Raw genomic sequence first — 26,485 nt, forward strand, 5'->3', positions numbered from 1 at the left:
TCTCTGCTAGTTCATAATTCTTTTTTTTTTTTTTTTTTTTTTTTTTTACATAGCACCATGGCTTAAAGCCTGATTGTATTTCCACATTCTTTCTTTTGCTTGATGTCAACAAACTGGTTGGAGTCTGTATCAGCAAAGCCTGTTTATAAATGATGTTGGTTGGTCTAGACAAGGAAAGGTGAGAGAAAAAGACAAGAGATGTAGGGGGAGGTGGGATTTCTGGAATGTTCTGTCATTATCAGTTTAAAAAAAGCACCCTCACTGGTTTGTTTGGGTGTGGGAGAGATAAGATGACAACTAATAGTAATGAATAGAGTGTAGATGCAGAAAAAGCGAGAATATGATCTGAAAGATTGAGATCTACAGAGAAAGTTGAACTGTAAGAGTATCAGGGAAGTCGATACTCATAGCTGACTGAACTCTGTGTTGTCTGCTAGCATATTGTGACTCTGTGTTAGTGCTGGATATATTAAACCTTAATCCAGGACCTGGTTTAAGGGAAGTTCCACAGAATCTTATTTAGAGGATAAATTATTACTTTTCTTTTAAATAAAGGCTTTTTGAAGTCCAGGTAACCAAGTTATGAAACTGCTGGGCCTCTGTGGAAATGAGATGGGTAGTGTCAAGACTGAAGCGCCCTGGTCAGCAATGTCGCTCAATCGGTCCACTACTGACCTCTTGCGGAGTCTGTTGAGTACTGCAGATTGAAGGCCAGAAGGCACGTTAAATCCGGGACAGTGGATGTTACCAGGAAGACGAACAAAAGCAAGCTACAGTTTATAAAACCACTATTGTGTAAAACAATAACTCAATTACTACTGCTACCTTTACTTTATAGTGAGCAGTAAATTGTGTAGTGTAACATGATCTTATTTATTAAAACAACCTATCACTTTTCGGGGCTATGGAAAATATATTATTTTTGTTGTGTATATTTTAGAGGGCACTTCCAGGGCCAACAAAATAGGTAGTTATTCCCATAATTGTTCACCCAACATGGAGTTTTGTTTAAAGGTTTTGGTTTCGTTTTGTTTTTTCCAAACTGCAGTGTAAGTAAATGTGTCACCACATTTAACTTATTAAAAACATATAAACATTTGTGTTTACAATATTTGTGCAGCTGGGGTTCAGGTACATTTTCTCTATACTGCCAATGTGATCATCATGACTTTTTTGTTGTTTGTTTTCATGCAAAGTCACAAATGTGCAACCAAGAGTTTTGTGATGTTACGAAAAATGTTAGTATCTAATAAGGATCCAAATTTTTATTAGATCCGAGTAATGATTCAGCTATAAATCTGTTAAAGGAGTTTATGGGTGAACCCTTCCAGGCACAGAGCACCTGTTAAGACACTTGCATTCACCATGGCTTGTCATAAGAAAACTTAGCACGGTTCATTGTGCTACAGACTTGAATTTCCAGCAGATCCAGGTTCCATACACCGTCTTGTGACATGAGGCATTAAATTGTTTTCAGTACAGTGTGTTCAATCCTTCAGCTGTGGAAAATGTGTTAAATTCCCCTAGAAATCAAACGAGTGTAAATACAAACGTGGCGATAAATCGCCGAGGCATTAAAAGTGCAAATGTGTCACGGTTTTGTGTTTGGTTGGGCTCGTGATTCGCATGTGACAGTATACATGTCTGTTTCTCCTCCACAGGCGAGTCAGCCTAATGGCACCGCAAGACCCCCGCCAGCTTTCCTCGCGTAAGTCGCATAAGAACATGAGCGAGATGATTTGCTTTTCTGTCACTCGGACGTAAACTCATCATCATCTGCTGCATTTTTCACAGGGGAGGGAACCCTTTCGCCACAGTCAGGCTCCGTCCAACTGTCACCAACGACCGCTCCGCGCCAGTCATCTGATCTGTCCACATTTCCACCCACACTCAACTCCCACAAACCCTTGTCAAACTTCCTGTGTCATCTTACTGTCCAGCAGCTTCTGATCTGGATGAAAATAAACTCTGATATGGAAGTACTTTGGGACCATTTTGTTTACTGAACAGATCCACATATATTTATGAAACATATATATTTTCTATGTCTATTTTTGCCCTTCTGTGGTGTTAAATACTTGCCACATTCTGACCTGCACATAAGATATGAATGAATAAAAACGGTCAAAGAGAGTAGTGGAATTATGTTGTTGCTTGTTCATTGACAGAAATGACTGTTAAGAGATCATTTGTTGCCATAGGACGGTGGAAGAAAGTACTGTACAGGACCTCTGCATTTCAACCTCGGGTCCAGATGATTGTTTATGCTTAATATTGATACGATGTGGTACAGTGACTACTCTTGTGTATATACATTTGCACAAAAGATGCTTTGTCCTTAGCCATCTAGCTTAACTACGGGAGCGTGGAGACCGCACTTCTGCCTTAACAACACATTCATACTTACTGCGAAATGTTGCATTCTTCAAACTGTCCATACAAGATGTTACAATCACCTCATCGTACATTATCTGTGATGTCAGTGCTTCATTGACTACACATAAAACCATCAGTGTGTGCACTTTTCCCCCTGACCCATTTACACCCTTTAACAGAAATTGCTGTATGGAAATAAAGATCTATTTCTTCAGTTTGTTGTTTGTTGATCTGAAAAAAGTGACTTTAAATGCTTTTTCATCTGCATTCATTTATCTGGGAGGGGAAAAGAAGGCAAGAAGTCCAAAATATAGATAGTATTCATTTTTAATTACAATAACATATAAAAAGTAAGAACCTCAATCATTACAGCGTGCGTAGTGTGTTTTCTAAAGCAAGATATATTTGTTTAAATCCCTCCCATCCAGTTATAGATCCTTTTCTTCTGTCGGGGGACAGTTTTATAACATCTTGCTGCGATGGAAGACGTAGACAGGGTGATACTGCAGATACAGAGACGTGAACATTCTTGATTGTCTGGCTGGGAGGAATGGTGCACGTTGACTTGTCGCGGAGGGAAAATCCAGATGTTATACACATTGATAGATTGCTTCGGTTTTTTAAATTCAGCATGCTTCCTTGAAGTAACTCTTAAAGGAGTAGTCTTCACTTTGACTTTGAGTGTCCTCTTAAAGTAAGAAGTCTTGCGCAATTGAGGTTGTAAAGTCATGGGCATTTCAGATTATATCTACCTGAGGTCTGCATTGGCCCTGGAGAGCGCAACTCAGCAGAAAAGGAAAAAAAAAAAAAAAGAAAACAAACGTTCAGTGCAAATATGGCCCCAAGAAATGATATCAACAAACAGAAACAGACAAAACTAATTCAAGTCCACTGATTCGGGTTTCAGCTGGAACACTTTATATCCAGGGATTTATATTCATCTCTAACATGTTCTGTGTCATTCCACGTGATACAAATAAGGAACAAAAGAACTTCCTAGAAAAACAAAAAGCTAATTCATCAAAGATCTCGAGTGCAATGTGAACTAAGCACAAGGTTAACCCACAAAAAAAGGGCCAGGCAAAAACAAAAACTACATATGCCTTGATTAAATGTGACTTGGCAAAACAAAGGAATCTGCTCAGATCCTCAGATAAAGAGCGAAATCATCGAAAGAAATCATGACTGATGGAATCGAATGATCACTCAGCATGTAGTGAAGGCACTGACAACAGCTGGACACATGTCAGAGTAGATCCTCAGCTCGCGGATGAAAACACATTTCTACACATGCCTCTAATAGAAAATCATGGTAATATCTACGTCATTTGTCGTATACATATATTTATATAACATAATGGCATAACAGCAATGTGCAATATTAACAAAGGATAAGAAAACAAAATGAAAATCCCAGATTATCTCTGTGTATGTATATGCATGGGAAGCGTGTGAGAGCTGTAGTTTGGTCCCCCTAGCCAAAGGTGGCGCCACAATTGGGACACCTTCTCTGACGCAGTGCAAAGCAGAAGAGGATACCCAAGGGGAAGAAGAAGATGGCACACAGGATCCCCAGGCAAGTGAAGTCATCCTCGAGGACACCAACTCTGTAACACAGACACACACACACACACCAGAAAGCATTAGTGAGGACTGTTTGGATGGGACCTCTGTTTATTTATCTACAACATACATTAAGAGCCAAAGCAGTGATTCCAGCCTTTAAAATATTTTATTTATCTCATCAGCCAAGTCTACACCTACGCCTCGATCTGATTTTTTTATCCTCTGTGAGGATTTTCTGATGAGTTCTGACCTTCATCACATGCGTCAAACAACATTTTTCAGAACTCTCGTCTCTCTCCAATTACCTCTCGTACGAGCAACGCCTGATGTTTTGGGCTAAACGGTCATCAAGAGGAAACTGTTCAGTTGGCGTCTGACCTCATTCTTGAAACAGAAGCTCTTTACTCATCTGGTTCAATATTATAACTAATAAACTCAAAGGAAAATCTTAGAAACAAACAATCAGACAGAAAGTGTCAGATTGCCGTCCCTTATTAGACTCTTTGATTTATAACAAGAAAAAAAGAAGAAACAAAGATTGACAATCTATAAAAATAGAAGAAACAGGAAAGCAGAAGAGCTTTTATGCAGAGTGACAGTAAACACCGAGCTGGTCCCGTGACTGCACTGCACCGACCAGTGGGGCCAGTAAATCAGCTGGAGGCCCTGCAGCGCGTTCAGCTAGTCTCTGAAGAAATGAAAGCAGGTGCTTTCCGAAGTAGCTTCTCAGAGTCTCAGATTCAGTTAAATAAAAACAGACCTTTCTCTCCCTCTTAATTCTGGATCCTGCTGCGACAGTGAACTGTGTTTAACCTTTATATTGCTCCTAAAATAAAGTAACTTGCATTTCCGTTTGACCTCTCGCGCGATGTGCCATGTCATGGGTGTTTGCACAACTTATTTGGACACTGCTACCAGGAAACGGGCCGTCGCTGACCCCAGCAACATGGCCACAAATGCTGACTAAAACTGCGCCAGTGTTTTTCAAAGTCTTCCGAATGTCCGACATACTGCTGGCAGACTAAATACGTTTGGTTGTATGTCGACTTTTAAATGATAAAGTGCCGCACAGCTGTGCGTCATTCTGATTTTAGGAAGTGGAGAAACTTTCAATAGAAAAAAAAAAAAGTGAAGAAGAAAATTAGTTATTGTTAAGTATTTATGGCATTTTTAGCTACTTAAGTCAATCAACACCACAATCTCCTTGAAATACGAATACATTACTTCATCTTCCACTAAGTTGCAGAGCTGAGAAAGCTGAGAAAAAACACATCAGAACTGCTTTTTTATTATTATTTGCAATATTCTGATTTGAATTTGATTTGCTAATCATTCAAATGAGTCAGAAACTTAAGAATTTATCTATTAAAAGAAAATGACTTTGCCTGTTTTTGGAGCTTATATGAGCTGCTTTCCCTTCAAGATAGCCGCCTCTTTTGGTTGTGCTGCAGTCATTTCTAATTTCAGTCACATGCTGGTTTTAGGTTAGTACCCAATTTTATTTTGTTCTCCTTTTTCTAGATTATGTTTAATAAATGTGTGGATCTCACTTCCCGTAACAGACTGGTAACAACAGCTTTCAGAAACCTCTGCGTTCTCATTTTAGTAATAATTTATAAATAATCCTGTTGAACTTGAGAAATTTAAAACTATACAATTAAGTCCCTAGAAATGAAATACAGTACATTTTATTATTCAAATTCAGAGTCCATCTCATTTCCATTTGATATTCATGTGAACTGTGCGCTTCAGTCACCTTTGCCTCCATCACATGTCTGAGGCTGAAGTCACCTGACTCTCAGTCACAGTGAAAACAACATAAAACCGTCAGCCGTAACTGAAAGTCATATCTTCTTAAAGTTAGATAAGACTTCAGGCCTGGTGGGAGATGTGTCAGACCAGTGAAAATAGAAATGCAAAATAACCGCACGCCGGGATAAACACGTTTTAAGACGTGCGCATTCAGACCATAACTGAGCCTCAAAAAGAACCGTTCTCAGAAACCAGGTTAACCACGGTGAGCACATGACACTCCACATGCTAATCTGGGGAATAATCAGTGGACCAGCTGTTTTTTTTTTACTGTCTTCTTCCTCAGTGTACAACTAGGAATCTCACCCAGCAACACAGCAGCTTTTATCAGATCTCCCTTATCCACGCTCTAACACGTCCGTGTCCTCACCTGCAAGCAGGGCAGCCTCCCACCACCACTACAGAGGGTTGGATGATGGCGTAAGTCCCAGGGTAAGGCTGCTGGGATACAGCAGGGGGCATCTGGGCTGCTGGGTAACCTGCAGATTAAAAGAAGCAGGTGAGACAAGTCACATGCAGGTCAAAGGCCGTGTTTATTACCACGAACAACACAATCAGATATTACTGACGTAGACTGCAATAAAACTGCCCTGAGCACCAACAGGAGTGTTAACTGGAGGGCTGCTGATTTCGCTCTTCAGCCATGTTTACTTTGCAGACCACAAAGTGAGACAATGACCTTTGACACAATACCCAGAATTCTCAGAAGTGTTTGCCATTCAGAGAAAACTGAAGCTTAACTAAACACAGACACACACACATCGCTGATTTATGATAACTGTGCCATAAAGCTTAAAAGACAGACTAGTTTCTCTGTTGAGAAGACCAAACACATGTGGTTCAGTAAACAGGAAGCTTCGTGCAATTACAAGAACTTGATTTAAGCACAGGATTGCTTCCTCGAATGCCGCCCTTATACAATCACAGTCAGGTGATGAGTGCCTGTACTTCATGTACAGCAGTCACGCAGTACAAAGACATACAACAGCATAGCTCCTCCGCTCTAGAAGAATTATTTCTGGATGTCAAAACTTTCACATCTTTAGATGATTTTGATTCCAAATAAATTAAGAAAAAAAATGATCAATCGAAGGTGATTTGATGACTAGTTGTGCAGCTCAGCATTTGTTTATTATTACTCCTTTAAATCTGGATATTGTCTAATTTAAACAAGAGAGAAAAAAGTCAGGTTAACCCAGATCTTTTCGCATAGAGCGCATGCGCAACATTGGAGCGCCTTGTGAAGGAAACTGGTTAGTCTTTGACGAAACTCGAAGTCTCTCACGTTTCACGAAAAGTTCCCTTTATAGCCAAAAACCTCTGTGGCGCACAAAGACTTATAGAATATAAAGGCCCACAATAGACTTCATTTAACCATAAAAGGAAGTGGGTTAACATTTTGTTAGTTACTTTACTTTCCGGTGTGCGCTTTAACCGTGGAAACGACGGAAATACTTGGGACTACTTGCCTTGACCAGCGGGGTACGCGTAGGGCGGCGGGGCCGCAGCGGCGATGGCCCCATAGTTGTGCTGCTGCTGCTGCGGGCCGTAGTCGTAAGCACCCGGGACGGCGTTGTAGGCGGGCGGTCTGTCCTGGAGAAGAGGTTTGCTGTCCACCATCTCGCCCGACGTAACGTGTCCTCAACTTGTCTCGTTGTCTGACCTCAAATCAGCCACACAAACATGCACACAAAGGGGGTCGAAACCGAACTACTTGGCGTTCGTTGCTACGGGAGGTTCGCTAGCACTCAGTGGCGACAAAATAAAAGAAAATACGCTGCGCAAAAATGAAACTTCGTCCCTCTCCATGCGCCAACTTTGTCCCCCGGGCGGCGCAACAACCCCAAACGTCCAGTTCAGAGACGGGAATGATCTGAGTGTGACTGGTAATGGTTAACTCAACTCCATTTCCCTCCTTAAAGTTGGTCCTCTGATACCAAAACAACAGTCATCTGTCATCGCAGCTCAGCAAAACTCAGCGGGAAGTCGGAAAGGCTTTTCCTTTCTGTTCGGATTGTCACAAGAGAAGAATCATGTGATGAGCTGCTGTAGCGCCTCTGCGCAGTGAAAGGCTTCTTAAAGCGACAGCGCATAAAAAAATAAAAGGCCGTGTGTGTGTTGCTGCATGCAGCTCACTGCAGTGCCTGCAGTTTACTGACAGAAAGAGAGCGATTATCTGCTGGTACCAGTTGATATTTGGTGATATTCTGCTCATAATTCAGGGATGGTTTGCATCATATTGGCTGTTGTTTCCATGCCTCAGAGTCTGAGCCAGACCTGTTTACTCCGTGACTTACATAACTGCTGCCCTTATTAGTACCTAGCGTTGCATAATATTGAGTTCACATCTTTAATCAGAGGACAGGAGTGCTGAAGAAATCTAAACGATCTAGCAAATTCCTGGCAATGGCAATCAGTCATAATCAGCAGATTATTAAAAAAAATGTATGTGCTAAAATGTTATTGCAAGAAAATTCAATATGGAAGTAGCAAAGGATAGTTTTGAGAATGGGTTTCGAAGCCTGAAGTTTAGCATTGTGGGTGCCACATGTGACCATATGCCTGGTAAGCAAAGGGCATCAATATATTATATGGGAACATCAACTCTTGGGTAGTATTTATACTTTTGTTATGTTGCCCATGGTGCACATTCCTGTGTTACTGAATCAGCACACATATAATAATTTATTGTTATGGTACGGGGTCTATGACCCAGTGTTTTCTAGTTTGTGGGCAGAATGCTGTTTATTTTTGAATTTTCAGTGCTTCTCATATTCATGGTTATTTTTACGCCTTGTATTAAGTATGTTTTAGTTAGTCTTCAGCTCTTTGTGATTTCTGAGTTTCTCTCCATCAGTGTCTAGTCTCCTCTTGTGGTTAATCGGTCTTGTCTTAACATTAGTTTTTTCTCTCATCTCAGCGGAAGTTCTCCTTTGTTTGTTTCTTTTAGTGTTTCTTTGTACCTCTTATAGAGTTCAGTGTCACAGCAAATGCCTTCTTAAGTTAATTCCCTTGTCTCTGAGTCCTATGTTTGGGTCCTACCTCTGCCTGCTGCACAGTACATCCTTGACATTTATGTAAAGATACATAACAGCTGTTTATTTTTAATTGGTTTATAATTTGGAATTTAACTCTGCCCGAGTACATTTATGAACAAGAGGGCTACTTGTGTTTTGTGACCAAGTATGGAGAAAAGCAAAAACAAAGGAAGAGTCAATCATAATCAGGATATGGATGGACCAAATATAAATTAAGCAGGTGTGGGGTCACAGGCCTTTACTTCTTTGAAGTGAATTAGAAATTGACTAGAAATTGACCCCATTAAACTGTGTGTGTGTGTGTGTTTGTGTGTGTGTGTGTGTTACATGTATACTTCTTGCACTTGAGTCCTCTATGTCAGGGCAAATCTTTAAAAGAAATGCATTAATAAAGCAAACTCCCTCCTTTCATCTCAGCTCCTCAGCACCTCACCTCCATGAAGCTCTTTGCCTGTTTATGTCTATACTCTACTGCCATCTTGTGGCCATTGTCGTTGAAATCTGGCTTGTTTTCTACTCATAGGGAACTGTAGCCCTCTCTGATTTTCAGTGGTGTCCATCTTCTGGTAACAATGACTGGAGCTGGGAAAGCTGAGAGGCCAGAAGCTTTTGTCTGGTGGTTTCCGCATGCGCATTGGATAAACCTCTGTTCTTTCATGGTAAACCTGTGGGAGAGCAATGTTCAAGGGAAGCTGCCGATGGCTCTGCTTTCAGTGCTCTAATATCAGTTGGAATCTGCACTCTGTGTGGAAACACAGCTAGCATTAGCAAGTAAACCAGTTTCAGTGATTTATCAGTTATAAACTCATGCAACAAATTAGCAAAGAAAGCTGTTGACAATGATGGTGAGGGGAAAGCAACTCTGACCATGTCCGGTCTAATAAAACAGTCAAGTTGACCAGATGAAGGCTTAGAAGCACTTCCAGATTAGCATCTATGAATATATCTGAATGTAACACATTTAACCTGCTAATTTATCAAAACTCAAACTTCATTTTTCATTCATATTTTAAGGCCATTGTGAGTAGGCCAGACACATCTGTCTGCACTGTCTTATCCAAAAAAGACAAAAGGACTTGTGAAAACTCTTCATCATCTTCCAAATCTTGTCTCTCCTCAAAAATTACTGCAGTTCTCTGAGCAGAGGATCTCTTTGCTAACTTGCTAACTAATCAGTAAGGAGTCACCCTAGCAAGCTATTTGTTTGTGGTTCCCTACCCCTGATTTTCAGCTGCAGTAGAGTGTGAGGAAATATAGTGTTTCACCAAAAACAGAGAGAAAATGTGTTGAAATGTGGACACAGACATGTTTTGGTGTTTATAATGTAACAGTGTTTGAACCTCATGCAGGAAACAGCATGCAGGAAGAGGAAAAACTAAGGAGACAAAGCCAAACAGACCCAAACACCACAAAAGGTTAATCGTCCATCAAAAATTGGCAGACACTGCTTGGAAGAGCTGTTAGTACAGTTAATCTTACAGTGTTTGTGATTTGTCTGTGTGTTGCTGTTGTTTGTACCAGGCTAATTAAAGGTGGGCATATCAACCTAAATATCACTAATACCAATACCAGCACTGGTATCAGATTGATACTAACACGATAGGATCGATATGCTTGTTTCTATCCTCTAAACCTCAAACATGCACTATGAAAAATGTCTGAACCTTTCTGTGTTCACTGTCATGTCTATTTTATTTATAGTTTGTTGCACATTTTTAAAAACAAAATACCCAAAGTGCTTTAGAGATGGGCACATTTACTAGTTCCAAAATACATTCGGGGCCAAAAGTTGAGAATGACACAAATATTAGTTTTCACAATGTTTTCTGCTAAACTGCTTTTAGATCTTTGTTTCAGTTGTTTCTGTGATGTACTGAAATATAATTACAAGCACTTCATACATTTCAAAGGCTTTTATCAACAATTACATGACATTTATGCAAAGAGTCAGTATTTGCAGTGTTGGCCCTTCTTTTTCGGGACCTCTGCAATTCGACTGGGCATGCTCTCAATCAACTTCTGGGCCAAATCCTGACTGATAGCAACCCATTCTGTCATGATCACTTCCTGGAGTTTGTCAGAATTAGTGGGTTTTTGTTTGTCCACCCACCTCTTGAGGATTGACCACAAGTTCTCAATGGGATTAAGATCTGGGGAGTTTCCAGGCCATGGACCCAAAATTTCAACGTTTTGTTCCCCGAGCCACGTAGTTATCACTTTTGCCTTATGGCACAGTGCTCCACCGTGCTGGTAAATGCATTGTTCTTCACCAAACTGTTGTTGGATTGTTGGAAGAAGTTGCTGTTGGAGGGTGTTTTGGTACCATTCTTTATTCATGGCTGTGTTTTGGGGCAAAAGTGTGAGTGAGCCCACTCCCTTGGATGAGAAGCAACCCCACACATGAATGGTCTCAGGATGCTTTACTTTTGGCATGACACAGGACTGATGGTAGTGTTCATCTTTTCTTATCCGGACAAGCCTTTTTCCAGATGCCCCAAACAATCGGAAAGAGGCTTCATTGGAGAATATGACTTTGCCCCAGTCCTCAGCAGTCTATTCACCATACTTTCTGCAGAAGATCAATCTGTCCCTTTTTTTTTTGGAGAGAAGTGGCTTCTTTGCTGCCCTTCTTGACACCAGGCCATCTTCCAACAGTCTTCGCCTCACTGTGCGTGCAGGTGCGCTCACACCTGCTTGCTGCCATTCCTGAGCAAGCTCTGCACTGGTGGCATTCCGATCCCGCAGCTGAATCCTCTGTAGGAGACGATCCTGGCGCTTGCTGGATTTTGTTGGACACCCTGAAGTCTTCTTAACAAGAATTGAACCTCTTTCCTTGAAGTTCTTGATGATCCTATAAATTGTTGATTTAGGTGCAATCTTAGTAGCCACAATATCCTTGCCTGTGAAGCCATTTTTATGCAACGCAATGATGGCTGCACGCGGTTCTTTGCAGGTCACCATGGTTAACAATGGAAGAACAATGATTTCAAGCATCACCCTTCTTTTAACATGTCAGGTCTGCCATTCTAACCCAATCAGCCTGACATAATGATCTCCAGCCTCCCTGTGCTCGTCAACATTCTCACCTGAGTTAACAAGACGATTACTGAAATGATCTCAGCGGGTCCTTTGATGACAGCAATGAAATGCAGTGGAAAGGTTTTATTGGGATTAAGTTAATTTTCATGGCAAAGAAGGAGTATGCAATTCATCTGATCACTCTTCATAACATTCTGTAGTATATGTAAATTGCTATTATAAAAACTTAAGCAGCAACGTTTCCAATTTCCAATATTTATGTAATTCTCAAAACTTTTGGCCACAACTGTACATGCAAAGAATGTTGCTACTTTTAATTAATTGTTAATTTATCAGATTCAGTCTATGAGTTATTTTCAGGTATGTTTGAATAATAAATCAGTACTTTCACATAAACAACAACAACAACAACACATGCACACACACAAAATGAATATATTCTTTCTCAGTTTTTCCTACTCATCTTAACATCCCTTAGTTTTGTCCTGTGTCTCCTCACAGTGGGCCCAATCCACAGGTTGGGAACCACTGAGGTAATTCAAAGAAAGAAAAAAGTTTTTCAGTTGCTTGATAATTGTGATATATTACAACCTCAATTCGGTAATGTTTTGAATGTAGAACTTAGGGGACTATTTTTACTCTGGTGTTGGCGGATGTAAAGACTGTCTGTAACACTGACGGTAGATCAGTCCAAAGTTGGTGGCACAGGCAGGAATACTGACGCTCTGCAGGTTTCCTTTCCATCCAAAGACGCCCCTGTGTTGTTCAGCATTCTTACAACCAGAAAGGAGGACGTCTTTGAAATCGTGCAGAGTTGAGCCTGTCCCAGGGTTGGCCATCCACTTTGTCTAAAGCTTCTACTGTTTCCTGAAGATCAGGTGGATCAAAGTGCGCCTGTCCAAGGTGCTGAGCCGGTTTTAACATATCCCATCGGGTTCAAAAGTTAAGTTATTTTTTGTTACTCGAGTTTGTGGCGAAATATTCCAAACTGTAATCAAGCTCGCGCTTCAATAATTCATCTGGCGCTGAATAAATTATTAAAAAATGCCTGCTGATCAGCTGCAGCGGTCGGAAAAAAATATATCATGGGCTCTGGTGTTCGACCAATGGGAGAAAGAGATCCCACGCTCCTGCCGAGCTTCAACCAATCATAGCAGCACTTCCTCCATTTCCTGTTGCGGAGTGGAAGCTGCACGGAGGATTCCTGTGGTCCAGAATGTGAATTTAATACTACTGTGTGCATGGATGACTTTATTTGTTCTCCCCAGAGGTGCTGCTGCGTGACGGAGCCTCATGCGTAAGTAACAGTTGGAACGGTTTTTTTTGTGGGGGGGACGCCAGCTGACTGCTGCCTGTTCCCTGAGGATGTAAACAGCTTATACCCGACTTTGCGGCACATCTTAGTAGATATCAACTGTGTTATCATGCTGCATAGCAGGCGTTACATCCCGTCTGTTGTTAATAACATGGGGGTTTGAATGTGTCCCAGCATGGGCCTCAGAGATGACAGGCATCGGCTGCTGCACCTGATGTCATGACGCGCCTGTGGATATTCCCTTGACGACCGCGGATCGGATACCAATATTCAGGTAGGCTGCTGCGGTAGCCCGTGCAGTGTTTCTGATCCTGGATTTACTGGAGCTCCTGTGTGTGATTGCGTAAAGCTTTACTGCTGTCTGTCATCTATAACAAGTTCAGCCTGGACAACTGCAGGTTAATAAAAACGCTGATGTGATGAGCTCCTTCTGTTTACTTCTGTTTATGCGAGAGGCAAACAAAAGGGCCCGGCTCAATGGATAGCCTTGACATAGTATACTGTAGCGGATTAGTATCAGTTGATAACACAAGGGTCAAGCCAGCCAGCCAACATAAAAGGAAGACTTCCGGTCAAACTTTTCAATATAAAAGTCGACTTCCTCGTTTTTGTTTGTTTGTTTGTTTTTACAGAAGATAAAGTTGAGTCTGTTTAGTTGGCTCCATTACGTTTTTGTTTACCATCAGGTAACTCTAGCAATTACGACTGTGCAGCTTTAAATCAGCTGAAACTCTACACTGTAAAATTAATGCATTAACTGTTTAGGACATACAGCTTTTTTATACCCTACATAGTACACAATTTTCAGAGGCTCAGACGTAACTGGACAAACTAATAAGGACTGTTTTTTAACACTTGGGTGAAAAACCTTTACAGCCAATGACTGCTTGACCTCCAAATACCTTGTTTCCTCCTGTGAGATGCTCTGGCAGGCCTTTACTGCAGATTCCTTCAGTCGCTGCTGGTTTGTTTGTCTTTCTGCATTTAGTTTTGTCTTCAGTGACCGACAAGCTGCTCTGTTGGGTTGAGGTCAAGTGACCATTTAAGAATATAAGTAAATATATTTATTTTCCACTAGTATTAATTTGCACTTTGAAGCACTGCCCTCTTTTCTGGCAAAGTCTAATCTGGCTTCCTTGTTCAGGAGTGGAACCAGTGTTGTGCACCCTGTTTTAAACTGGTTAGACTTGGTTAGATGTTGTGAAGTCGTTTTTCTTTACCATGGAAATAATTCTGTCATCATCCACTTCATCCATCATCTGTGGCCTTTCAGGACTGGCCAGTTTTTAAGAACGGAGCAGATTGTTGATTTTGGCAATTCTAAAATGTTTGCTATCACTCTGATTGGTTTATCTTTTTTCTTTTTTCTTCTTTTAATCCATTGTTTAATCTAACAATGGCCTAAACTTGCATCTCTTTGGACCTCATATTGAGATTTCAAACAGCAGGTTCAAATCAACTCCAGATCTTTTATCTGCTCATGTTTTTCATCTGGCATTGAGCATTGTCTCCTTACTACTGAGCCCTTGAAAATGAGGGACTGTCTATAAAAATTACTCTAATTCCTAATTTTGTTAAATGCCTTGAATTCAAATAAACAGTCTGCACTTCAATCACATCTTGATTACTTGATTTAAATCCACAGTGTTGGTATACAGGGGCAAAACTACAACAAATATGTAATTGCCCAAAAACTTACAGACCTAACTGCATGTTATTATTTTTGAGTAACAGATATAAACCTAAAACCCCTGAAAATATGTTAGACACTTGTTTATTTATTGATGATTTTTTTTTTTTTAAATAAAACACTTTTAATAATGCAGTCATTTGTGATTTGTGAGGGATGCTTTTCGATGCTATGAGCAGAGAGTTTTACAATATATAAGGCACAGCTTGGAATGATGAGTGTTGTCCTCTTGTTCCTGTTCAGGAACCATCATGCCAATAACACTTCTGTGGGCTGTGGACGTGTACGGCAGAGTGTACAGCCTTTCTACAGCCGGCCAGCGCTGGGAACGTGCTGATGACTCGCTGCTAGAGCTCAAACGTGTCTCTGCAGGGAAGGGGCGCTGCTGGGGCATCGGCTGTGACCACCATGTTTACCTCAATATGATGCCCAGTGAGACCCCGATCCGCTACCGGGAGGAGACCTATGAAAACCAGGTGGGACAAGGTTGTATATTTTAACGCTGTAAATGGAGATGCTGTTTATGATTAATGCTAAATTTGTGGGGTTTTTTTAATGTTTGTTTTTTCAGAGGTGGAACCCAGTGGATGGCTTTACTGACACACTGCTGCCCACCGACCGTTGGCCATGGAGCGATGTGACTGGAATGAATCCCCAGCCACTCCACAGCTTCCAGCTGCCCTCCCGCAGCTGGGAGTGGGAGGGAGACTGGTATGTGGATCACACCTGTGGAGGAGAACCCAGCCAGACTGGGGTGAGAAATAACTCAGCTCCTCGTGAACACATACAAACCCATTGTTTACATCCTCCTGTCTTTCCTCTGTTCTTCTGTTTCTCATAATATTTAATTCATATTTAAAACAAATACTTCCAGTTTTAATCACATGCTCACTACCTTGGACTCTGTAGGGCTGGGAGTATGCTGTTGACTTCCCAGCCAACTTCTCCCCTGACAAAAAGTGGAATTCTTGTGTCCGTCGTAGACGGTGGATCCGCTACAGAAGATACATAGCACAGGGCACTTGGGCAAAGGTTTCAAAAGTCTCCATTTATTCTGTATTTCTATATGATCATGTTACTTTCACTATGAGACAAAGCAAAAGAATTACCGCAGTAGCCTTGTCTTCCTCTGCAGATCCCCTTGGACAATCCCAGGAAACCTCCACTGCCGCTCTGTGACATCAGCTGTGGTGGCTGGGAGATGAGCGACCAGTCCGGAAGGTATCCCTACCTCTGGAGTGTGTCTCAACAGGGACAGGTGAGCAATGTGTGTGTAGGACCCATTTACTGTAATCATAATAAATGTGTATTAAAATGAATAACCGTACCATAAGATTAAAAAAAGAGGTTATGGCAGTGCAGAAAATTCCTGAAAAGTTTAAAGAGCTCTAAAAACATTCTGCTGTTGTTCAGGGAAGTGTAAAGCTTCTCCACCAACAACCTCAATACAATGCTGTGGAAGCTTTAATCAAGCACATTCGCAAACACATTTAAATCTCATGAGATCAAACAGTTCAAGATTAATGATGTATTCTGTTGCAACAGGATCCTCTCATGCTGAGCATAGGCCACTTCTAAGGTTTAGCCGCAAGAGGGCAGCATGACTTCATATAGTTTCATATGGTCCTTGACCACGAGGCTTCTCATGAACCAGTTAAATCGTGACTAACTTGATGATTAATCAAGTTAAAATTGATGCTCTATTATCTATCCCAGAATGAGCTCAGCCACCTAACATGGTATGGATCTGTCTTTTTAAATGAAGGGGTGTGTCAGATGATGATCTGCTGATGTTACCTTTACCCTGCAGGTGTGGTTCAGAGAGGGTATCCACCCTCGTGTGCCAGAAGGGACCAGCTGGGAAGAAGTTGAAGTGCCCAAGGAGGTGGCTCAGATATCAGCTGGTCCTGGAGACCTGCTGTGGGCTTTGCTCTGGGATGGGAACCTGCTGGTGCGAACTGGCCTAAGCCTGGACAGTCCCACTGGTGAGCTGTCATTGTAGCTCACATTTACTCAACAATTTTCCATTATGTCTCACTCTGGTCCCCTTTTCTTTACTTCAACAATCTGTCATACAGAATCACTCAGTGATTTTGGGACTCTTTCAGTTAGGAATCATTATGTAGCTGCTCTGAAAGTCATTAATAATGCAGTTTAAATGCTATGATCATTTTTGTAAAAGTATTATAACACAGTCCCACTGATATATGACATATCTAGAAAGTAGTAAGTGAAATTCATTGCATTTCCAACTGTCAGTCTTAGTAAACATACAACATGTAGTACTGGTCGGTATCAAAAGTAAAGGTTTAAAGGCATGAAAGTGGCAAAAAATTGTAAACATTTTTTTTTTTAAAAACTTAAAAATATGAGTGTGTATCGAATTAGGAAGACTCACTCCCTTTTAAAGATAAAAATCAACATCACATCTGGTTTGTTCATGTTTAGATGATTTGAGAACTCAACAGGAAGCTTCTCAGTAATGACGGCGTCCTCATTATGAGGAAGGCTTGCCTTTGTGCTGCGTTTGTAAAGCATTTTCTTCTTCTTCTGTCAGGCACGTCGTGGCTCGAGGTGGAATCACCGGGAAAGGAAATTGAAGCGCTTCACGTGGCTGTAGGAGTCAGTGTGGTCTGGGTGGTCACTAAGGACTACAAGGTGGGTTATTAGTCAGTTGCAGTTATGTTAGGGCATTGTAGCCCACTGACAGCGTCACTGCAATTTTCTTGAGACTGAAATGAAACAAATGCTTTGATTTAAAAAGAAGTAAACTGTATTACTGAATTACTGCTACTGCACTAAAATACATTTTTGAGTAATGACCCCAACGTCGGTGCGTGAATCCAGGTGTGGTTCAGGCGTGGCGTGAACTCCCACAACCCCTGTGGCTCTGGCTGGATCAGCATCGGAGGGGAGATGATGATGGTGGACGTAGGACTGAATGACCAGGTTAGGACAGCTTAGAGCTGAAACATTTCATCAGCGGATCATCAGTTTGAATAAACAGCTGAACGAGTCGACTTTATAATATAATACTGCTTATATGAAAAGATATTCCTCAAATGCTTAGAATGTGGATTTAATAGGTTAGCTGTTGCCACTGAAGTGGGCCTGTGGGTGAAATTTAACTATTAAGGATAAGATTTTCTTCGATCTTTCTTGCTGCTTGGGTCTTTTAAACTCCACTGCAGATGGTGCCTGCTCTGCACAGCTTCTGTACTTCTGACTGCTACCACCTCTGTCTGCTTCGCGTTACTGTCACTCTGGATCTGGTTTCAGGACAAACCAGATCAGGTCTTAGGGTGAGGCAGAAAGCTTTCGATCCTGTGCCTTACTGCTGAAGACTTCGCTAGCTCTGCAAACCCATATCTCGCACCTCCTCCCTTTCGGTCTCACCCATGTCCCCCTCCTTCTCTTGCCTGTAGTCCTGTAACAAGAGCACAGCCAGACGTTCCAGCCAATGTCCCAGCAGGCCCAGCCTTATATATCCCCAGACTATATTCCTACTCGCCTCACATAGGGGAAGACTCCCTAATTAGAAGCTGGCCAAGCCATTGTCATCGTATCCCATATTTCATATTTCAGGGTTGCAATTATGGGAATGGCTTGTGTGAGGTGGCAGGAGCCAGTGTTACAGTATATGGCCTTATAAAGTAGTACTTGCCTGTGTCCTGCTAGAGCTTCTGATGTGTTATTGAGGAGTGAATACTTTCCTGCGATTACTGAGAGTGAAAACTATTTAATAACTCAATAAGTAAATATTGCATGTACATCAATAGCCGTCTTTTATTTTTTATGTTACAGCATTTGTTTTGCTTTTTTTCTCTGTTCTCCTGTTAGGTGTGGGCGGTCGGTGAGGACCGCGGCCTGTATTTTAGAATAGGTGTCACCCCATCTGAGCCAAGTGGAAATGGCTGGATCCCTGTTTCTGCCCAATGGGGCAATAGTAAAGAGGTTATTCCGCCCAGGTGTGCATAAATAAATTAACTGCATATTTTAATTGGCAAGTACAGTGCACATTCAAGCTTAGTATTGCGTGTGTGTTTGCATGTGTGTTGTTTAACAGGGATGACTGTGAGTTCAACGGGCAGTTGACTGAGGCATCACAGGGCTCCGTTCTGAGCTGCACTGATTCAGACTCAGAGTTGGGTCCTGCCGACCCTCAAAACAGCACTTCTAACACCCCCCTCTTAGAAGCAGAAGCACCCTCTGTAGTCCCCTTAGGGGGCTCTGACTCACCTACGCCTCCACAGGAAAAAGAAGATGCTCCTTTAGCCCCCCAAACGAATGCCCCCAAGCCTTTTATTCCTGCCAGTGACAGCTTCATCAACAGCCTGGTGTCCGATCGTGACAGAACCTCCGCGCTGCAACCGTCCATCACAGAGATGCCGCAGGAAGAGCGTGAGGAGCCACCTCCGGCCCCAGTACTCCAAACTCCTGATGCCGGAGGGCACGATGTCCCCTGGATGAACGTGGACCTGGAGGGGGCAGAGGCGGCTCGAGGTGCACAAACGGCAGGGCCCTCAGCGGGCGATGGCAGTGCGGCTGCCACTTATGCCCTGGGGACTCTGGAGAGCTCTCGGGGAGTGGGGGAAGAGGAAGGACCAGTGTGGGCTTGGATTTCCGGTGGAGGTTGCGACATGGATGCGAGTTCACAGATTAGCTGGCTTAGTCCTGCAGGTATATGGACAACCAGTCACAATACTTATATTGTGATATTGTGTTTTTGCTCCATTTTATGTCTCTGAATGATTGTGTGAGCTGTATCTCTGTCCATCAGGTCCTCTCACCACCTCTCTGTCACTGACTCCAGTCCAGTCAGCCGCCTGGAGCAAACAGCCACAGCAGCAGGAACACAGAGAGGAGATCAGCAAGAAACCGCTGGAAAGAAGCAACGTAAGACAGCTTATATTTGGCATGTCTCTTAACATGCTCCTCTAAGTGTTGGATTCATTATATTCATGGCACACCCTCGGCTGTGTCCGTGTCTACATCTGTGCCTCCTTTTCTCTCATCAGTCGGTGTGGGTGCGTAAGGGCACACTGCGCTGGTGGAGAGACTGGAAACCTCAGCGCTGGATCGATGTGGGCGTTGCTCTCGAGCAGTCCACCAAGTCAGATGGCAAAAAGGACAGCATTTTCTTTGTTTACTACACACAGTATGATGAGAAAAAGGTCGGTTGTGTTAAGCTGCGACCGGTTAAAGTCTCATAAGAAGTGTCAGAAAGCACAGATAGATGTCTCTCGGTCACTCTCTGTTCATTCTCTGTGTCTCAGTACCTTCATGTGTTTATAAATGAAGTGACGGCGCTGGTTCCGGTGCTCAGGGACTGCCACTATGCCTTTGCTGTGTACACTGCCGAAAGGACCAAACAGAGGTGGCCTCTGGTCCTGGCAGCACAAAGCGAAAAGGATATGAGTGATTGGGTAACAGCTTTATGCATCATTAAGCAGTTTGACAGTTGTTCCCATCTGTTATTTTTCAGTGAGGCTGATCAGATTCTCCATTGTTTCTGGATCTGCTTTGTGTCTTCAGTTGTGCTTGTTGTCTGACTGTTGCTGTGAGTGTCGAGGGATCACAGGTCTCCCGTCCAAACAGGCCCTGTGGTCCACCACATCAAAGGGAGACATCATGGTCCACGAGCCGTCCCTCTCGCTGGAGGCCCCTGCGCATGCCATGGCCTGTGACCTCATGTGAGAATGATACCGAGCAGTGGATTCTGTCTGCTTTTTCATGTCTTTTCATTCTTTCTCACTGTCTTGACCTGGTTTCTCATTACTCTGTTTTTATTTTAAATCACTGCCTCACTAACATGCTAACATACATCTCTGTCTGGTTAAAGTGGGTAGCATTTGAGCATCTAATCACTTTCAGTCTGTGCTAACTATACTGGAGCTAACGCTGGGTGCTTCCGCTGTATGGTGCTACAGGTTTTGGTGCCAGATCCACGGCCACCTGCGCTGTGTAGAGTCTAACAGTCTGGGGCTGGTGTGGGGCATCGGGTGGGACGGCACCGCCTGGGTCTACAGTGGGCGCTGTGAGCAACAGCCCAACCCGGGTAAACATGTCCTGTAGACGATTACCCATGTCCCCACACCTATACAAGGAGTACTTCAAAATAAAAACATGTTCTTATTTAGCAAAGCCAAACTTTTTCCAGCTAACTGATTGTTACCAAATAAATAAAATACTAACATGTAAATATCTAAAAAAAACAACAACAGTCTGCTCTTTTCTTGCTCGCATGTTCTAGTTCGATGTGCAACTGCTTGAGCATAGTTTAAAGTCTCTTCCATCTGTTGCCACTGTAGAAGCACACACAGATACACATGCATAAATATTCATTCCCTTGTTTGCATGAAAGTTTAATGTTTCTTCGTTTCTGCAGAAGGTGCCGTTCAGATGCACCAGCAGACCGACGTCAGGAGCGTGCATGTGTATGAGAATCAAAGATGGAACCCTATGACTGGATATACAGACAAGTAGGGTTGCCCCCCGCACACACCCCACCCCATCTTTTGCAGTTTTTAAGTCTTTGCACTTTATTTTACACCATTCCTTTGTGATTTACTCCTCCAGAGGGCTTCCTACAGACCGCCCTATGTGGAGCGATGAAAGCGGCCTGAAGGAGTGCATCAAAGGCAGCACATACCCGCCCTCCCCTCAGTGGTCCTGGGTAGGTAGAATCCGAGGGATTGGTTCCTCCGAAATATTCATTTTTTTATTGACTCACTGGCATTCTCTGCCATGAACATTTGTTTCAGGTGTCAGAGTGGGCCGTGGACTACAGCGTCCCCGGAGGAACGGACAAAGAAGGCTGGCAGTATGCTGCAGACTTTCCCACGTACGTAAGCTTTTTTATTTGTTTTTATTAGGGTGTCTCGAAAGAAGTCCTTCCCTTTTATTGACTCATCTGTTTTCTACAGGACATTTCATGGCCACAAAACCATGAAAGACTTTGTTAGACGCAGACGATGGACTAGGTGAGCGCACAATTCGCATTGCTGGGATTTTGTAGCGCTCAGTTTTTGCAGCATCTTAACAATAACATATCCACACCCAGGAAGTGTAAGATCACATTGCAAGCTCCATGGAATCAGGTCCCACCCATCCGCCTGAGTGACATCTCACTGATGCCATGCCTGGCCCAGAGCAAAATGGAGCAGGTCCCTGTCTGGGCCCTCAGCGACAAGGGAGATGTCTTGTGTCGGTTGGGAGTCAGCCTCCAAAACCCTGCGGTGAGAAACGTGCTGAGGATCTGTTTTATAGGTAGTTACTTCACACTTCTAACCATCTCTAACCTCACTGGGTCTGACCACATAGGGCAGCTCGTGGCTCCACGTGGGCACTGACCAGCCCTTTAAGTCCATCTCTATCGGTGGAGCCAATCAGGTATGGGCCATTGCCAAGGATGGAGCTGTCTTCTACAGAGGATCAGTATCCCCACAAAACCCTGCAGGTCAGTTAAATTTATAAATCTCATAATGAATCATATACATAAGTCATAAAGTTGTAATGTGTTCTGGAGGAAAAGAGAATAAAGTTAAATGATTTATGATGTGAGTGCATGCATCGACTAATATAACAGTGAGAAACCAAAGAGAGCCAGACTTTGTCTATTTTTCAAGAGCTTTTGTCTCTCTGCAGGAGAGTGCTGGTACCACATCCCCTCCCCCCTGAGACAGACCCTCAGACAGCTTTCTGTTGGGCGGACCTCTGTCTTTGCTGTGGATGAAAACAGTGAGCAATATTATATTTTATTGGACCAATGTCTATTAAAATGCGAGAACATGAGTTAAATGGCAATACCTTCTGTCAATGTCATTTAGGTAACCTGTGGTACAGACAGGGCCTCACCCCCAGCTACCCACAGGGCTCCGCCTGGGAGCTCATCTCCAACAATGCCTCCAAGGTTTCTGTGGGGCCGCTGGACCAGGTCAGTGTTACCACAGTTTCCAGAAGCAAACAAGCTGTAATGGAATTAAAAGTAAAACAGAATCTAAAAGACATTAAAAGGAATAAAAAAAGAAACTGCATTTATAGTAAAACTGGAGTTCAAAGCATTAAGAGAATTCAAATTAACTTTACATAATAGCAGACCTGTTGCATTCATATCGCCCAGTTGCCCATCTAAACAGATATGTTTTTAGCATTCAGTTACCAAAGTCTGAAAAGCCCCGTCACCCCAGAGACTTAGCTGAGTGTAATAAACACTAAATGAACTCAAGCGAAGGCTTAAAACAAGAAGTCTATCCATCAATAACTACATTTGCATGTTGTAAGGCTGGAGTTTGTGTCAGCGATGCTGTTTTCTCCAGGTGTGGATCATAGCAGACGGAGTTCCAGGTTTCCCTGCTGAGACTCCCGGAGCCGTCTGCCACAGGACGAGCGTGGGACCCATGCAGCCCAAGGGCCTGTCCTGGGACTATGGGATAGGGGTGAGCTCCTAGTTGATACCTGTTGCAAAAACTGTTCCCATTTCTTCAGTTGAAACTGAAAGATGCCAAAGATATTATTATATTGTATCCCAGCACCAAAAAAACGATTCCCAAAAAGCTATTATCACAGCATAGTGTGCAGTGTGTCCCTAAAAACTTTGAGGAAACTGGGACTCCTGTGGTAAGAAACAGTAAAAAAAAAAAAAAAAATCCAGCAAAACTCTGACACAGGACATGTGAGATGCATCCAGCCCCTTCAGCTGATTAGTCTACTGCTCACTGAAGCCTGATCAGGAGTGATCTCAGTAGAAGAATGAATTTTTTAACAATTTTCATCTGCAGATCGATACTCATGCGGTGCTGTAGTGAAGAAACAACCAAAAGGATGACTTTCACATATTTTTTAACCTCAATGTAGCTCTGTGAAATCATACAGGGAAAGTGGCTCTCATAAGAGAGCATAAACCACTCAAGCTTGATTAATAGTACTGTGATAAATCTACGCTGTAGGTATGATTGCCAATAAAAATCAAATGCAGAGTAAACACAGTGTAATGATTAGCAGAGGGGTAATAGCTCTGTCAAACAAATGCTTAACAGAGCTCGCGCAACAGCCAGTATTTTGCCAGTGTAAACTAAATCTTATTCCCTATTTATTAGCGCAGAGTGCAAGATGATCAGCTCAGGTTCACTCGTGCTGGCAGACACACTGATGGAGAAGTATATTCTGTATGCAAACAGTGACACCGAGAGAGAAGCTCTGCAGGGATCCAACACAGGACTATGAATCAAGCCTTAAATCAACATAAGCAGAAGCTTTAGGCAGGGCCATCATGTTCTCCTTACTTGAATTGAAGAATTCAGGCTATTGGCAAAAGGCACCTTTCAAACTTAGCATTAAGATTTGAAGTAAAGCAATTTTTTAATTGTCTAATAATTAGGTTAAAATTAACTGCACTTTAAAAACCAGCATTTCTTATCATTTGCGTATGTTTGACTTCCAGGGAGGGTGGGAGCACATCAGTGTGAGGGGGAACTCAGCAGAGGCTCCTCGAGGCCCTCACCCTCCTCTCGCCGGCCCATCGCGCAGCCCGGTCCACCCGCAGCGTCCGACTCAAGCGAACGGCAGCGCCACAAGCGTGTAGCTCTCTCTCTGTCTCCCGTTTCCTTCTCGTTCTTTTTCCTCAGCCCTGTTTGTGCCTGGATCTATACACAGCATCTCTCCTCAGACCATTTCAACGAACTCCTATCCCTTCGTGTAAAGGGACATGCACAATCACACCCATGGGTTTGGACTGGCTGGATTTGAAACTTGATCGATGGATGAATGTTACTCGCTGGCTTGTTTCCCGGGCAGAAATCATGTCAGTATTCACTGATGACAAAACAGAGAAAAAAGTGAGCGCATGTTGTTGCTCTTACTAAGCTTTGGCTACTGGATGTCACAGGATCTAGCAATAGCTTTTAATTCTTCTCCACAGCAGCCTGATAAAACCTAAGAAGGTGGGATACGATGAAGGGCTAAGGCTTGGTTACCAAATGAACTTCAAACAATCCCAGAGTAGCCTAAGCTGTTATCGGTTTGTAGACTCTTGTTCTATTTGTTTTTGTGTTTTGAGTTGCCTGTCATGTACATTTGAATGTGTTATCATTTATTTATGATGCGTTTGTTGAGTTGTGTTTCTCCGTTTACTTTGGACCATTACATGTTTGCAATGGAGTGTATTTATGACTGGCAAAAAAATTTGATACGTTCACTTTGTGTGGGGAAAAATATATTGCTTTTTACAGCCAGGCAATACCTTTCTATCCTTCTGCAATAAAATGAGAAGCTCTTCCTGTTGATAGAGATCTATATATATCTATCTATATCTCTATATATAGATATATACACACATCTAGATAACTGCTATGACCGTAACACTGCAGCAGGTCTGAATGTCACCACGGCTGTGCATTGATCTTACCGGGGCATTGAAATGTGAAATAAACGTCTGGAAATACCGTTTTGTGGTTTGACATAATTTCACAGAAGCTGGCTTTGGAAGTTTGACCCTTTCCACGTCTTTGCTATTTTATTCTCTTTTTTATGTACTGAGTGTTTCTCATCCGCCAAAGAATTTCATATATTGTTACAGAGGTGTGCACAGGATGTTTCCTGAATTCCTCCCTCTGTATGTGCATATAGGTTAACCCGCCATATATTTGTAAAGTTACACAAGTGCTGAAACGAGCTGTGAAAAAAAAAATTTCATTAGACAATCACAAATGTTAAAATGAGTGATTAAAGGCAAAAGCTGTCTGCTGTGAAGTCCTGCAGACGTATCACACTGCAGTGAATCTCAAACATCCGAGACACAATCTGCAGTTTTGATTGGTGGATGTTTCAGCAGCAGCACAAATCCCTGACCTTCCAGCACTGATCACAGGATGTTCCTGCATTTTAAAAAAAGACCTTTGTCACATATAGGCCATTTTAATCTGCTCTGAACTGAGTATATTTGAAAGAATTTTTTAGTCTATAATCCCAAAATAGATGCGCACACACACACAAAAGTATTTTTGCTCTAAACTTCAAAAGGCTACTCAACGTGGGATGTTGAAAATGTAATACAGCAGTGTGTATTACTTCTTCATCCCCCAGCTTAAACTGGGGCTGGCTCTAAACCCTGTGCAGCAAGAACACTGATCCGTCTGTAGTTTGAGAAAAATAAATCCTCAACTGACAGCTTGATTAAACGGTCATGGAAAGCAGAACTGTTCTGGTTCTTGAAGGGAGTGGCACTCGCTGCAGTGGGAAATCCTGCTTTTTTCTGCACTGAATAACATGGAAGGTCATAATCGGATAGTTGATATTTTCAGCTTTACAGTTTACACCTGTGCTTACACAATGAACATTAACATTAACATTATATTATACTACACAGCCACTCTCACAACACATTTCTAAGTTCCCTGAAACTTGTTTCACAGTTCTGTATTCAGTCCTGTAAAAAAAAAAAACCCTTTAAGTACACTGAAGGATTTAGTAGCTTCTAGAACCAGCTTTAGCAACAATAAGTGACTATCAGTCTCTCTCACATTGCTGTGGAGGAATTTTCACCCCACTCTTCTTTACAGCGTTGCTTCAGTTTAAGTGATGTTTGCGATCATTCGTTGCTCATGTTGAAAAGCTGACTAGGTCATTCTGCCACCCCTGAGATCATTGATC

General features: G+C 42.4%; 3 protein-coding genes across 5 annotated transcripts in view; 2 read left to right on the plus strand and 1 right to left on the minus strand.

Moving 5' to 3' along the window:
• The window catches only part of baiap2l1b (BAR/IMD domain containing adaptor protein 2 like 1b), a 28,016-nt gene extending 25,426 nt beyond the window's left edge, over positions 1–2,590 (plus strand). For both annotated transcript variants that reach the window (XM_026165122.2, XM_026165124.2), the window contains exons 13-14: positions 1,662–1,708; positions 1,795–2,590. In XM_026165122.2, the coding sequence (XP_026020907.1) occupies positions 1,662–1,708; positions 1,795–1,867 (120 nt within the window). In that variant the 3' untranslated portion in view covers positions 1,868–2,590. The remainder of the gene's footprint in view (positions 1–1,661; positions 1,709–1,794) is intronic.
• A 95-nt stretch (positions 2,591–2,685) lies between these two features.
• Positions 2,686–7,835, minus strand: bri3 (brain protein I3). Its single transcript, XM_026165125.2, has 3 exons — positions 7,224–7,835; positions 6,125–6,233; positions 2,686–3,983 (listed from the first exon to the last, which is right to left on the minus strand). Exons 1-3 carry the CDS (start codon positions 7,372–7,374, stop codon positions 3,851–3,853), a joined length of 393 nt encoding a protein of 130 aa, XP_026020910.1. The 5' UTR covers positions 7,375–7,835; the 3' UTR covers positions 2,686–3,850.
• Positions 7,836–12,979: 5,144 nt separating this feature from the next.
• Positions 12,980–25,278, plus strand: tecpr1b (tectonin beta-propeller repeat containing 1b). Of its 2 annotated transcripts, XM_026165126.2 has the most exons (26): positions 12,980–13,128; positions 13,321–13,420; positions 15,080–15,312; positions 15,408–15,590; positions 15,746–15,868; positions 15,972–16,094; positions 16,647–16,821; positions 17,394–17,494; positions 17,684–17,785; positions 18,677–18,804; positions 18,903–19,516; positions 19,617–19,732; positions 19,855–20,010; positions 20,113–20,262; positions 20,372–20,529; positions 20,767–20,894; positions 21,225–21,318; positions 21,416–21,512; positions 21,601–21,680; positions 21,763–21,819; positions 21,900–22,074; positions 22,160–22,295; positions 22,484–22,576; positions 22,666–22,772; positions 23,155–23,274; positions 24,279–25,278. In XM_026165126.2, the coding sequence occupies exons 3-26, from the start codon at positions 15,088–15,090 to the stop codon at positions 24,417–24,419; spliced, it is 3,582 nt and encodes a 1,193-aa protein (XP_026020911.2). In that variant the 5' UTR covers positions 12,980–13,128; positions 13,321–13,420; positions 15,080–15,087; the 3' UTR covers positions 24,420–25,278. The 2 variants fall into 2 exon arrangements, with proteins under 2 accessions (XP_026020911.2, XP_026020912.2); XM_026165127.2 differs by lacking the exons at positions 12,980–13,128; positions 13,321–13,420 and adding an exon at positions 13,744–13,832.
• Positions 25,279–26,485: the final 1,207 nt, after the last annotated feature.

This window comes from Astatotilapia calliptera, chromosome 4, assembly GCF_964374335.1.
Source record: "Astatotilapia calliptera chromosome 4, fAstCal68.1, whole genome shotgun sequence".
Taxonomy (NCBI): Eukaryota; Metazoa; Chordata; class Actinopteri; order Cichliformes; family Cichlidae; genus Astatotilapia; species Astatotilapia calliptera.